General features: G+C 37.4%; 1 protein-coding gene and 1 pseudogene across 10 annotated transcripts in view; both read left to right on the forward strand.

Annotated features, from left to right (window-relative positions):
* The window catches only part of TCF12 (transcription factor 12), a 393556-nt gene that overhangs the window by 344951 nt on the left and 33392 nt on the right, over nt 1–15213 (forward strand). For all 10 annotated transcript variants that reach the window (XM_059180608.1, XM_059180606.1, XM_059180611.1 and 7 more), the window contains 3 exons: nt 188–332; nt 649–713; nt 10581–10659. In XM_059180608.1, coding sequence (XP_059036591.1) covers nt 188–332; nt 649–713; nt 10581–10659 — 289 coding nt within the window. The remainder of the gene's footprint in view (nt 1–187; nt 333–648; nt 714–10580; nt 10660–15213) is intronic.
* LOC131837319 (U2 spliceosomal RNA) lies at nt 8507–8627 on the forward strand (annotated as a pseudogene).

Genomic DNA, 15213 nt, shown 5'->3' on the forward strand with positions numbered 1-15213 from the left:
TTCTGCCAAAACTAGTGACATTTGAAATACTTCTAGGCTCACTGCATTTAGCATGCCTTTTTAAAAGTAAATGACAATAGTAGAACAAAATGTTCTTTTTGACTTGTTATAGTAGTTGTCCAGTTATATGTGCATATTATTTAGAAAATGTATTTAATAGATCATGTCTCTTTCCCCATTTCTCTAGAGCTATCCTCCGCACTCAGTTTCACCAACAGACATAAACACGAGTCTCCCACCGATGTCTAGCTTCCATCGTGGCAGTACTAGCAGTTCGCCTTATGTTGCTGCCTCACACACTCCTCCCATCAATGGATCAGATAGCATTCTAGGTGAGCTTTTTGGGGGTTGGCAGAACTCCCTAAAAACCTACTTTGGGGATTTTCAGTGAACCCCCCATCCTTCAATATATTTTTTAGTATTGGGTTTTAAAATGAAAGGAAGGAAAACTTTTTAATTTTCGTTAATGTAGAAGCTGATACCAAACCCATCTTTAACTTATTAAGCGTAACACATAGACAATATTTGCTGCAATGGGTGAGATAATGGTAGAGAACACCCTTGAAATCATGGCAGAATGTTTAAAAAAAAAAAAAGGCATCCCTGCCTGTTAAAATTCTTTATTTGTTTTCTACCTGAAATATTCAGGAACCAGAGGGACGGCTGCTGGAAGCTCACAAACAGGTGATGCACTTGGAAAGGCTTTGGCATCTGTGAGTATTGATTTTACCTATTCTGCTGAATGAGCTTTACACTGCTAAACGCAGTGGTACTATTTTGTGGACAGTACATGTCATAGTTAGAGGGTGTAGTTACAAAACAATCAACTTCATATCTCCATTAGAACTATTCTCAGTATGTATTAATTCTTGCTGCCCTTAAAATAACTCAGGAGAACACCTTCCCACCCCATTCTCACAAGATCTGTCCTTCTAATTTCTGTTTAAAAATGTCTTTGATTTGATGGAATAGACAGAAAGAAGAGAAATTTGGGAGTTTTTAGATCTAAAGCAAAAATTACTGAGATTAATTGTTAAATTTATTTATTAGTTTTAAATACATACTTAGTTGCCCACTTAACGTAAGTCAGATGGAACCAAGAAAGACAATTCAGTTATTCTTCTGGCCCACAGAAGAAAGTGCATTCATAAGAAATTTTTCTTAGGCAGAAAGTATTTTACGTATTTTTTAAAAGGAAAAATAATTATCTAAACTGATTCACTCAAGAAATAGGAGAGTCTTCCCCAAAAAAGCCAGATTTATTGAAGAACTCATGCTAACATGAGTAAAACTGATTTGAAGGAATCCCATAGTATTTTCTTGAGCAGCTAATTTATATCACCTCAAGATATTAATGACAAAGCAATGATTGTTTTAGTAGCTGATCCTTAAAACATTAAAAATGAAATCCCTTCTTTCAGAATTCTTTTGGGAGAGCATTTACCAGTAATTCACAAAGACTCCAAATCTAATTGTTTAAAAGAGGCACTTCTGCTTTGTACTGTCTGAATTTTCTCCTTAGGCTTTTTCTTTTCTTTTCCCTTTGAGTGGTATGCCTCTCAGAATTCCCACAGAGTTGTCTTACATTTTCTATGAAGTACAGTTAACTCTATCAGACACATTTAGGGCTGTTCCTGAGGAACGCAGACCACTTATAGAGGAAGCACCCATTGAACATTTAAGGAGATAAACCTCTTTGTATAAAGTTTCTGTAAATAAACCTTCTTCTGCATCCCAGTACAAGTTTCTTGAGAAATAAAAGTGAAGGCAAATTCATCTACCACATAGTGGAACACCCCACAAAAAAATAGAGCTCAGTAGATGTTTGTTGAATACAGTCTTGCATCATATGACAAAAATAGCAAAGATAAGAACAAAGCCCACAAAAATATCAGCTATAATTTGAATGTTTAGTAGGTACTGGGTATTATACTAAGCATTTATGTGCTTTGTTTTATTTAATCCTCAAGAAAACCCTGTAAGGTTGGCATTATTATCCTCACATTACAGATGAGGAACTAAAGTTTCAAAGGTTAAGTAACTTCAGCTCAGAAAGATTAAGTAGTTTGTCCTAGGGATCACCAAGCTAGGAAGGGTAAAGCCCACATATATTAGGTAAGAACCTGGATCCAACTATCTTCGCTACTGTTTCTCCAGGAAGAGAATTGCTACAGTGACCGGTTTCACAGGATGTTGAGGATTAAAAGAAGTGGTCCTACTTGTTCTGGACTTACTCCCACCTGATAAGAACTACCTGCTTAGAAATAAAATTATTCTCTAATATTAAATCTGAGTGCCTCCCAGGAATTTGATTGGCTTGCCATATTTTCTGTTGATTCTGAAAGAATCCAGTAGCAGATATTTCACATGCAGGAGGACAAAGAATGTTGAAAAAGTACAGACTGCATTTTGGGAGCTTTTTTTCTCAAAGGTCTTCTGTTGATTTTACGCAAGGAAACTTCTATAAAGGAAGGCAGGCAAGAATTTGTGATGTTCTTGGTGATTGTCCTTCAAGCTCTCTTTCAGTTACCCTTTCTTGTAGTTGACTGTTTTCCCATTTATGACCAGCATACTAGCGAAACCAGTTGGCATTAGGGGAAAAAAAATCCAAATTCTCCATGAGTGGAAGCCAGGGAAGAATGTTTAATCTAGTTAGTGGGTGGGCTTTGGTTGTCATGGAAACTCAGCTCTGTCATCCTATGTTGTTACTAGGCAGGAGCAGCCAGGTCATTCCATAAATCATTTCTGTCATAGCTGACGGTGATGCATTCCATCTGCTCCATCACTGCATGCCGTAGTGTACACACTTGAAATCCCTTCCTTCAACCCATCTGCTGCCCCCTCCCCGCAAACACCTCCCCAAAACACATTCTTTCTCTAACTTGCATTACAGACTCACATTCACTTTAGTGCTCACAGAATGTACTGAAAAACAAAAACATTACATGGGGAGTAGGAAGGATTAGAAGAGATGAGGAGAAGGAATTTTCTGAGGATTACATTTGAGAGTCTAACATGCATATCAGAGTTTTATGTTAGGTATTACAGATCTTTGGAAATGGTGAGCATGGGTATTTTGAAATTTTAAGTTCTTTAGAATATGACAATTTTTTTTTTAATACATGTAATGATTTAATATGAAATAAAAGGTAAGAAAAGGAACTGTTCACCAATACCAAAATTGGAAGTGTAAGAAAAAAAAATCAAATAAAAAGGTTCTTTTTAAATGTGCGTGTGTAAAATACATGTATACGTATATAAAATGCAAATTCATATAAATTGATAAAATTTGGAGCACTCCAACAGCAAAGAATCTAAATCAACAGTTTACAAAAGGGATTATATATGGTTAGCCAATGTAAGGAACTATTCAACCACACTAGATGCTATATTAGAATATGACAATTTTAATATAGCATCTAGTTTTAGATGGAGAAAACACTATGCTATTGTCATTAGAAGTTATTTCTAGCTCCCCAGTCGTCTGATACATGTCTTAGAAGGTCTTTCATGTGTGAAACATCACAGGGTACAACCTTTGTTCTTTAGTTTAGGTATTAAAGAGCACACAGAATACTGTGATTAAACATGTAAGGCCAGATAATGCATTTGCAAAGGTTCCTTTATTTTAGGTTTAAGCCGGGATAATTGTGGTCTTAATCTCAGGATAGCTAGAAAGAGAATTGTACATGAAAGTATTTACACAAAGTTCCCAAAGCCCTGTGGATTATGCATTAGTTTAGATAATAAACTAGGGTAGATAGAAGGAAAGGAAAATCTGGGTATTCGTGCCATTTCTAATGTGTTTCCCTGAACATTTGCCAGACAATAACCCTTTAAGATTGTGCCCATGGAGAGTTATATAGAGGAAGAAACATCTGGTTTATTTCAATGCCTAATACCATATCAAAACACTTGGTCTTTAATTTAGAGGAGATCAAACAAGAGGACTGTTTAACTTTGTTGATTATATCAGACTTCTTTGTGATAATTTATGTTTTGATTTCTACCTCCAAGCAAAGGAGGGAGAGAGAGAGAGAGAGTGTGTGTGTGTGTGTGTGCGCGCGCGCGTGTGTTTTAATCTGGATAGTTAAATGGTCAGTAGTCTCTAACAAAAGAAAAGAAAATTCAGGGAAGTTGACGTTTAAAAGTAATTCATGAAATAAGTTTCTTTGTTCCTTAGACTCAATAACATTAGCATAATAAAGATTAACTGAAATGTGCACTGTAGTGTTTAAAAAATTGGGCTCACAGTTCCAAGGTTGGGCTTGGGAGCCCTTCATTGTTTCTTTTTTGTCTGAGGCCCTTTTCATTAGCTTCTGGCTTATTGGCACCCTGCTGATTGGAATGGACCATGACTGATAGGAGGAGGAGCCTCATTTGTTGCAGTAAAATGAGGCATATTACCGTTTAAGCCTGGCAGAAGGTATTGGGAGTTATTCATCATTGGTCATTTAACAGTATGAGGACCATGGACTGCATGCAGAATGAGTTCTTACTTTGTGTTTATGCTTTACATTCTAAATCACTCCCATCCCCATTTTTTAAGTGACTGACTTTTTTCTTTTTTCTTTTTTTTTTTTTTCTTTGAAACGTCAGTGTAGGCGTTCCTTAAGGTCAGAAAGTACAAGAAGTAATGAAATCCTGTTTTAGAATGCTCTTTGTCAAATAAAGTCTAATTTTAGGATTTCTTAAAGTAACAACAATTTCTGTAGAATAAGTTTAATTTGTATGTGGTTTAGTTATAGAGTACACATACAGAGGTGAAGTTTAATGAAATGATCTGTGATCTAAAAAGCTGTATTACCATGTTTTTTTAATGTTGTTTTGCTCCTCCTCTTCCCACATCCCCATTCTTCTTTTAAAGATTTTATTGTCAGAAAGAGTGCACAAGTGGGGGTTAGGGGGTAGAAGCAGGCAGAGGGAGAAGTAGGCTTCCACTGAACAAGGAACCTGATTTGGGACTTGATCATGTCCTGAGCTGAAGGAAGATGATGCTTAACTGACTTAGCCACCCACATCCCCCACATACCCATTCTTTTTTTTTTTTAAGATTTTATTTATTTACTTGATGGAGAGAAACACAGTGAGAGAGGGAACAGAAGCAGGGGAGTGGGAGAGGGAGCAGCAAGCTTCCTGCTGAGTAGGCAGCCCCATGCAGGGCTCATCCCAGGACCCCAGAATCATGACCTGAGCTGAAGGCAGCAGTTTTAATGACTGAGCCACCCAGGCGCCCCAATACCCATTCTTTCTATGAAAATAGAAGGGGCAAGAAAAAGTCCTGTAATTTGTCAGGCTCTCTGTCAGTTCAGGAAAGATATTAATAACAATTCTGCCTGCCATCACTTTAATTTAGGGCAAAAGAGAACTAGACAGTGTGATGGGTGAATGGAGGAAAATGCCTTTTATTATACAAACGGAGAAACTGTTTTTGAAAAAACACCAAAATTATATATTTTTATACTTGATACATTTTATATTTGATACATGTTTTTACAGTGACTTTTTTTAAAGTTCTCGTTCGATTATCTTGATAGTCTATACTCATGCCTGCCTACGAGTGTTATATGGACAGCTTAATACATGAACACTAATTGTCAAAAATATTCGTGGAACCTCACCATACCATTTTTCTCAAAGCTTAAAACTGCTTTGTAAGTGAATTCACCTTTATGGGATCTCTTAACCTCCTTTTTGGTATTTCTGTTACTGAACCCCATTGCGTAAATACTAAAAAATACACATTTACTGAGTCTTGCCTTTTATCAAAAAGTACCTGTAGCAGATTTCAAGTACAGTTTAGTTACTCCAGGTTTTCTTTTTTTTTTTTAAATAAACTGTTCAACACCTACTTGTATAAGACAGTGATAGGCAATGATTGATTCAATGTAGAACATTATAAGGTCTCTGCCTTCAAAGAGTTTACAGTCAAGGAGAGAAGATAGGACAGGTATATAAAAAATGATCGTGTAGAACATACTGTGAAGTAAAAGACCCAAGAACAGTGTAATTATTCTAAGAGTATAAAGGAGGTAAAGATGAGTGTAAATGGGGAGGTGACATTTGAGCTGTTGTATCATGTGGTATAGAATTCCATCAGGGAGGGGCGCCTGGGTGGCTCAGTGGGTTAAGCCTCTGCTTTCTGCTCAGGTCATGATCCCAGGGCCCTGGGATTGAGCCCCACATTGGGCTCTCTGCTCAGCAGGGAGCCTGCTTCCTCCCTCTCTCTGCCTGCCTCTCTGCCTAATTGTGATCTCTCTCTCTCTCTACTCTCTGCCTAATTGTGATCTCTCTCTCTCTCTATCAAATAAATAAAATCTTAAAAAAAAAAAAGAATTCCATCAGGAAGAAAGTTTTATTTATTTATTTATTAATATTTTTATTTATTTATTTATTTGTCAGGGAGAGAGAGCGAGCACAGGCGGACAGAATGGCAGACAGAGGCAGAGGGAGAAGCAGGCTCCCTGCTAAGCAAGGAGCCCAATGTGGGACTCAATCCCAGGACGCTGGGATCATGACCTGAGCCGAAGGCAGCGGCTCAACCCACTGAGCCACCCAGGCGTCCCAGAAATTTTTTAAAAAATAGGAATTTTGAAAGGACAAACTATGTTCAGAAAATGAAAAAAATATATATCTTTTGTTTAGATTACAGGGTACATAATGTTTATAATTAGGTTATAAGGTAGAAAGATATTTTGTGTCCAAATTATGGAAGACATCAAATGTCATTCTCTTCTATTTAGTAGGCAACAGGAAGTACTTCGTGGGATTTGACTGTTAAGAACTGGTTGGGGACAGTAGCTCAGACAATTATATATGGGGTAAAAGGAGCAGGGAATAACTAGAAATATAAAGGCTTAAATGATCCATTCATAAGTTCTACTAAAGGTTTAAAGTAGTGTCAGAGCGGTGAGAAAGAATTGTTCCTATTCCAGAAACACAGAGAACTGCAGGTATTAGAGTCTGTGGTGGGAAGCCTAGAGGGAGGGTAGTAGGGGTGGGGGGAGAGAGAGTGGATTTGGTAACCATGAGAATGCTGGGGCTGAAGTAGAGGAAACAGAGGAGTAGATATGAGAAGGACAGGAAGCTTGGGGCAGTGATGCAAAGTTTGGCTTCGCATATTGAGCTTGAGGTGAAGCCATATGTCCAGTTGGAGAGGTCCAGCAACCAGTATGCACATAGAAATGTCAACTTAGTAATCATTCATAGAGCTGTCATAATTGATACTTTCAGAAATGATATTACTAAGGAATAAAACACAGGTAGATAGAAAAGAAAACTGAGACTAGAGCTCTGAGGGAAACCTACATTAAAAAACTGGAAGGGTGAAAGAGAAATGGAGCCTAAGTATTATATCCAGTGATTTAAAAGAAATACTCAAACAGTAACTTCTCACAAGGATAATTATCATTCTTTCAACAAGTATATATTTACCATCACTGTTGTAGAATCTGAATACTGCAATTCTTGTATACTTCAGATTTTGTCTGAATAAGACAAAGTCCTAGCTCTTCTGGAGCATACATTCTATTGGGAGAAAAGGCAAGAGACAGATAATAAAACAAGTGAACAAGTTTCTACAGTTAAGGATCAAAGTAAACATTATGAAGAAACACAGCGAAACCAGGAGGGTATGACAGAAGCAGCACTGTTTCTCCAGGCCGAATGCTGTTGATCTTTACAGCAAGTTGGTCTACTTGATGCTGAAGTTTTGCGTGAAACTGAAACTTCTCTCACTGTTCATCCACCCACTCTCCATGTATCAACTCTTCCCTCTATTACCAGTATTATAGTTAAAACATGTTTCATCAGAGTTAGCATCAGGGGGTGCCTGGGTGGCTCAGTCGGTTAAACTGTCTGCCTTCAGCTCAGATCATGATCTCAGAGTCCTGGGACTGAGTCCCGCGTCAGGCTCCCTGCACAGTGGGAGCCATCTTCTTCTTCTCCCACTCCACCTGCTTATGTTCCCTCTCTCACTCTGTCTCTGTCAAATAAATAAGTAAAATCTTTAAAAAAAAAAAAAAATCAGTTATTCCTAAAAATGTGACCTTTAGCTAATTTTCACATGTGCATCCTGATTCTTTTCCTAGGTAACAACTGTAAGATCAACAGTATTGAATCTTAATAATACTACCTTCCCTGTTACTAAGTCCTTCCATAACATTTTTTAAAGTCTCGATACTTTTCCCTTCCCAAATGGCTTTTTTTTTTTTTTTTAAAGATTTATTTATTTATTTATTTGACAGAGAGAAATCACAAGTAGATGGAGAGGCAGGCAAAGAGAGAGAGAGAGGGAAGCAGGCTCCCTGCCGAGCAGAGAGCCCGATGCGGGACTCGATCCCAGGACCCTGAGATCATGACCTGAGCCGAAGGCAGCGGCTTAACCCACTGAGCCACCCAGGCGCCCCAAAATGGCTTTTTTTAACTTGAATATGCAACTTCTAGATCTGGCTGGTTGGAGAGAGTTCGTGATTAAAGGCATTTACAATTAGAATTTAGTAACATTATCGCTTCTCGGCCTTTTGGCTAAGATCAAGTGTAGAATTTAGTAACATTATACAAATTAGTGTATTTTCTTTGAGGTAGGTATATCCATTTGCAGTAGAAGGAAAATGGGCTTTCTGGCTGCTTGCAATTCACTTAGTCCTTTCTTCTTTTTAAAAAATAAAAGCTGTTATGTTTAATGATCATGACTTGTTGAATTTTGTTTCTCATGAGCCTGTTCCAGTATCTGACTTTTTCAGCATATTATGCTGTCTTTAAAACCAATGCTGAGACCCTCTTGTTTGCCATAATTTGGGCCTCTTTAAATTCATTAGAGCTCTAAGCTTATACAGAACAAGGGTATTTCTGTTAGAGGACTCCTTTCATCCACAAGGAGTTTTCCTTTTTAAAAATGTTTGACCACAGTTCATCCACATAAGTTGATTTGTTTGCCTAAGTTAAGTGCTAAGATGTGAAGATGGTTTATTATGCTTGTTATAGAATAGAAATAGAATTTCCTAGGGAAAACTTCCTAGGAACCCTTAGTACTTGGATTAAAGAGATTTTTAAAATATTTAATGGTTAATTAAGTAAACTTGTCCCTATTCTCTGTCACTGTTTTTTTTAGCAATATAAAATAAATACAAAATACTGCAACAAAACTTTTAGCCAAAATACCAAAATTTATGCATCCAGATGTTCTACTCTTTAAAGTGGATCCCAGGGGCACCTGGGTGGCTCAGTGGATTAAAAGCCTCTGCCTACGGTTCAGGTCATGATCCCAGGGTCCTGGGATCAAGCTCCACATCAGGCTCTCTGCTCAGCAGAGAGCCTGCTTCCTCCTCTTGCACTCTCTCTCTCTGCCTGCCTCTCTGCCTACTTGTGATCTCTCTCTGTCAAATAAATAAATAAAATCTTAAAAAAAAAAAAAATAAAGTGTATCCCATTAGGGATGCCTGGATGGTTCAGTGGATTAAGCATCCAACTCTTGATTTCAGTTCAGATCATGATCTCAGGGTGGTGAGATCAAGCCCACATCGATACCACATGGGGCTCTGTGCTGGGCATGGAGTCTGCTTAAGATTCTCTCTCTCCATCTGCCCCCCACCCCCATTCCTGTACCTGCATGCTTTCTCTCAATGAATGAATAAAGTGGACCTCTTAGGTGGTGGAATCCACAAATCATTTTGGGAACGCTTTCGGAAGGACTTTAGGATTTCTTCCACTTTCCTCAAGAGTGACAAAATACCCTTTGGTAGCAAGTTTGATTTTATATGATACATCATTTAAAGCTAAATTTGGCAAAAATGTAGTTGATCAAACTGAGAACTTATTAAATGAGAAAGAAAGAATATCTGTTCTAAAAAATTACTTTCTTTGGCTTTTAAAACTGTTTTTAAAGACTGTTGTCAAAAGATAATAGTTTCCTGAGATAATTATTTTTAATGAATACCATTTATTTGGATGATATATTTAAGAAAGTTTTTTTTTTTTTTTAAAGATTTTATTTATTTATTTGACACATAGAGCACACAACAAGGGAGCAGCAGAGAGAGAGGGAGAAGCAGGCTCTCCACTGATCATGGAGCCTGGATTCGGGGCTGGATCGTAGGGCCTTGGGATCATGACCTGAGCTGAAGGCAGATGCTCAACCTTAGAACTGTGCTACCCAGGCATCCCAAGAAAAATTGTTTATTAGATGTGTTAACTCTATAGTCACTTCTCTTTTTTGTTCTAACAGAAACCTAAATAATTTTCAGTTGGGATAATAAATAGATATAATCTGTTTTATTCCTCATTATTATATGCAATACTTTTTTTTAAGTAGTCTCGTGTCCACTGTGGGGCTCAAACTCATGAGAGTCACACACTCTACTGATTGAGCCAGCTAGGTGCCCCTAGACTATATAAGATATCTTTTAATCCTGGTTTTAAAACCGTGTATAGCTTCAGGTAATGGATAGTACTAAATTGATGAAACCAGTTTTTCACTCTGAGTTTTAGGGGTGGCAGCTTAGATTATAACTCCATGCAAATGGATTTCCATTTTTATTGTTATCACATATTGATACATGTATGTTTTGTTTTCTGGTTAGATTTATTCTCCTGACCATACCAGCAGTAGTTTTCCATCAAATCCATCAACACCAGTTGGATCACCGTCACCTCTCACAGGTAGGCTTCTGTTTTAACTACTGACTTGTGTATGGGGCTGCTTTGAAATATTTGAAATTTGTTTATTTTCCAATAAAATCTAGTAAAAATGTATGAAAAATTTTCTGAATTTTGAGAAAATATGTAAACAGAGTCTTGTTCATTTTGAATATTGAAATATTTGCTAGTTTGACTCTTTTCTGATTCTTAATTCAGTATAATTTCTAAGAATAATTGTTATAACAGGGTAAAAAGGCTGACAATTGGGATGAAAGCAAAATAGAGAAGGAGATAAATCAAAATTTTTGGTAAGGTGACATAGGAAGTAAACAGAATTACCCTATTTAGAAGTACATGTAACTTCTTTCTTGTTCTCTGCCTTTTCCTTGTACCATGCGTAAGACTCAGAAATGAATGTTTCCACTAGTTTGTCTTTATTTTCAGATTCACTAAGTTATTCATAATACTGTAGCTTTTTGCTAAGGAAAAGAAGTGTCTATAAATGTGGATGAATATTGTTAGTAGAGTTAGATAAGCAGTTTAGATTTGTTTTCCGTTTTTTTTCCACATTTGCTCTAACAAGTTCCAGTTACTATCCTACAGTATGAATTTGTTGAGGTACAATTGTTATTATTGTAAATAGGAATTTTTAGATACTAGGAATAAATAAAATTATAAGAAAAGGTTTAATATTTATTAAGCTATAATTTTAAAACTTGTCATGTATTTTTCTGAGCAATGTTTGAGAAAAAAACATGCTAAAGAGGACATGCATTAGTTTTGAGGAAAAGACATTAGGCAACTGGGTAAAAATTGCCTTATTCCTCCACCAGTTGACCTCAGAATTGATTCTCTTTTTCTGATCAAGTCATTAATTAAGTCCGTGTGGCTTTGTTGTTGTTGTTAAACCTTTTTGCATTGTTGAAGGTTTCTGGTATATCAGGGCCCTGGCTATCACCTGTGCTTTGTGTATCAGCTTTGTGACTCTGCTGAGAAGCATTCCAGTGTGGAAATGATGAACTGCTGGCAGCTGCTTTCAGCTCTTAGTGGATTCTGCCACTTTCTCAGACACCATGGCTTCAGCTGTCTAGTAAAAGTTGAACAGCTGTTCCCCACATAGTCAGGACTATGAAAGACCCATTGACTTAAAGTTGTTATTTAACAGAGAGCTGAAATTACAGGAAGAATGATGTAACTTTAACCCTACTCACCCTTCTGGCACAGTTTTACTGAAATTGTCAGTGTCATTTTTGCCACAGCCTATTCTCATCCGAGATGAGAATATCTGTCCTTACTATGTGTTCCCACCTCCTCATCCCCTCTGCCAAAAGTAAGCTGTAAAAGTGTCCTTTGGTTTTAATTAATACTGGGAGGAGGTCGGGCAGCAGAGTTCAGGGATTAAAAATGAGGGGACATCACTAAAATGGAGAATCAGAGACTTAGACATTTTTCCAAAAAATCGTGGTTCAAAGTAAAATCTCACATTTCCTCCTCCATCTTTATTTGGGGTTTAATAGGTAATATCCTTCTCCCCTCTTTAATTCAGTTGATTAATAGATATCTGTGGTCTGTTGAAGTTGTGTAACGAAGGTACCGATAGGCTTCCTTCTCAATTCAGCAGTCATAATCGAAGAAAAATTCTTTCTTTCATATATTCCTACAGAAACAGTACATCAAAGACTGATTTTAAGTGTATATCCCCCATCCCCTGTATCTAGTATTTCCATCCTGCTACCACAGACATATATATACACACACCCTAAATTGACAGAAATGTAAAAGAGAGAAGGAGGAAGGAAAGCACAATGTGATAAATTACTCACAGCTGAAGGAAAAATGAAAAAGATGGAGCAAACCAAAGCTTCTATTACAATATGTGGAAATTATTTGGTACCTTATATTGTAGTGGCCTGTTACCTAAAGTAAACAATTCTACCCCACTGTGTGCTCTCTATGCTTGTCCTATTCTCTATGCCTGACCCATCAGTCAGACTGGCCCCAGCCTTTGAGGATAGATAAACAGGCAAAGAGCCACACAGGCATCTTCTAAGGCAACCATCATTCTTATTTAAATTCCACTTATTTTCCTTAGGAAAATTTTAGGCCAAGAACATGTATATCTGCCTAAAGCATGTTTATGAGGAACTTCGGAGATGGTAATACTGTATCAGTCAGGATACTTTAGGCTGAAAGGAAGAGAAACTCTTGTCTTGACTGGCTTTAATTAAATAATGAGAGGATTGCTTATCTTGTACAAGAAGCCCATGGCAGGGCAGGTTCCTGGACCCCTAGTATGTCAGAACTCCTGCTCTACTGCTTTGTAGGTCTTCCTCAGGCTGGTGGCAAGTTCAGTAGTTCAAGGTACCATATGTGGCCAAAACAGTGTTCAGTAGAAGAAAAAGACCATCTTTTCCTTGTATTTTAAGAATCTTTTTTAGAAGCTTCTTCAACAGATTGGCCCTCATGAGGTCTTGGCCAGCATTGGGCCCCCAACACACCTGCTCTAAACAGAAATGGGACCACCATGGTTATCTTAGACATTAGGATTTACCCCAAAAGCTAAGAATAGAGTTACTCTTTTCTGGTTCACACCAGGAAAGGACAGATATCCCATCCACCTTCTGAAGAAAATTAGGGCTCTGGCAGCAAGGTAGAAGAGATGACTATGTCTATTACAGTTGCCATTTGGGAACCGACACAAGTATTTAAAAGGATATGTTTTATTTTCTTTTCTCTTCTTTTCTTTTTTGTTTTTTTTTAAAGATTTTATTTATTTATTTGACAGAGAGAGATCACAGGAGACAGAGAGGCAGGCAGAGAGAGAGAGAGGGAAGCAGACTCCCTGCTGAGCAGAGAGCCCAATGTGGGACTCGATCCCAGGACCCTGAGATCATGACCTGAGCCGAAGGCAGCAGCTTAACCCACTGAGCCACCCAGGCGCCCCCAAAGGGTATATTTTCTAAGGGAACTTGGAGAGTAGACAAGCAAAATTTGTTTTGCTTTCTTTACCTCCTTCTAGAATATAAATAAATAAAGGTTTAATAATTGCCATGCTCAATAGCAATCTTGAGAGTATTTACAATGGAAATAAAGAGGAAGAAAAGATTCCTTAGTTTTGGCTAGTTTAATCAATGAAATATTTATTTTTATTATCTGTCAGTGTGCCTGGTGTTAGGCATTTATCTGATGTCAGCATGTTTTCAGTTTAGCTGAGAAAATAAACACATAAAAATACAGCCATCAGAATTCACTCTGAGCTCGAGTGGTTGGGATAAACTTCATGAAGAGATCAAGACTTTAAAAAGAGGAGGAAGATTCTAGGTCTAAAGAAAAGAGTGTAACAAAGATCTAGATGCGAGAAAGTGCATGACTTCTTCATCCAGAGTCATGGACATGACTGATTAAGAACTCTTCACATATGGAAGTATGAAGCACTCAGAAAGGTTGGCTGGAGCCAGATTATGGAATGCAAAGCACTCCGTGCTATATTAAGGATTATCCAACCTTTTCTAAGTATGAGGGCTCTCATGAAAGTTTGAGTTTAAGGTAAGATTACTAAGAGAAGCAAGTTAAAAAAAAAAATTAGAAAATGCATGATGAATGGTCTTTCAAGAATTTCTTCCAGCCATTCACTATGTTGGTATCTAGTCTCTAAAGTTATTAACCAGTTAACTCTAAGTTCCACTCAGAATGAGAACAGATCAGAAACACTAGGTGGATCTTAGATTTAGTGATCAAAGAAGCCTATCCACATTTTCTAGCCAGATAATTCCATTCTCCTATTCTAATCACCTAGCTACCTTGTTTTCTGGAAATGGTCACTAAATTCTAATAGCAGGTAAGTTTATTACAATCCTTCTTGAATAAGAGCTAGCTCTTTGGGGTGATCTCTAAAAGGCGCAGGTAATTATAGAAATTGTTAACTACAGAAACAGTTGAAAGCTTGTGCTTATCTAGTAGATGGAAAGGATAAGTCCCAAGTCAGTACATATTTCTATACCAGATATCAGGTGACAGGGAAGGAAGGCAGGAAATAACCCTATCCTCTTCCATGTGTGTGTAATAATGCTACAGTTGATGATTACAGGCTAGAGAGAGAGAAAGAGAGAGAGATGACAGCAGCTACTGAACTAACTCTATCCATTCGTCCCCTTTGGGACAATAGCATGAATTTTTGAAAAGACAGCTGGGGTACAAGGAGCTCCATCCATCAACTATAACTTGGCTTTTCTATGAAGTTCAAGCAGGTATCAGTGATTTAAGCATGTTACTCTATTTTAACCAAGTGTGTCACGGTGGGGCAGCCCAATCTATACTAAATGCAAAACAGTTTTGAGTGTATTTTTCCAGTTTAATGAATTACATTTTGGATATAGACCTTAGCATGGTTTCTTCATATCATTATCAAAAAATAATGAGTGTAGGAGATTTCTTACCTAAGTAACTCTTTGCACATCTCATTCCTCAACACTAAACCCGTTGAAGAACCACAAAAAATGCCTCTTTTGCCAAGCAGATTACATGCTAATAATCCTGAGGTGTTTAAACATAAAACCTGTATTAATATCCCATACA

The sequence above is a fragment of the Mustela lutreola genome, chromosome 7, assembly GCF_030435805.1.
Source record: "Mustela lutreola isolate mMusLut2 chromosome 7, mMusLut2.pri, whole genome shotgun sequence".
Taxonomy (NCBI): domain Eukaryota; kingdom Metazoa; phylum Chordata; class Mammalia; order Carnivora; family Mustelidae; genus Mustela; species Mustela lutreola.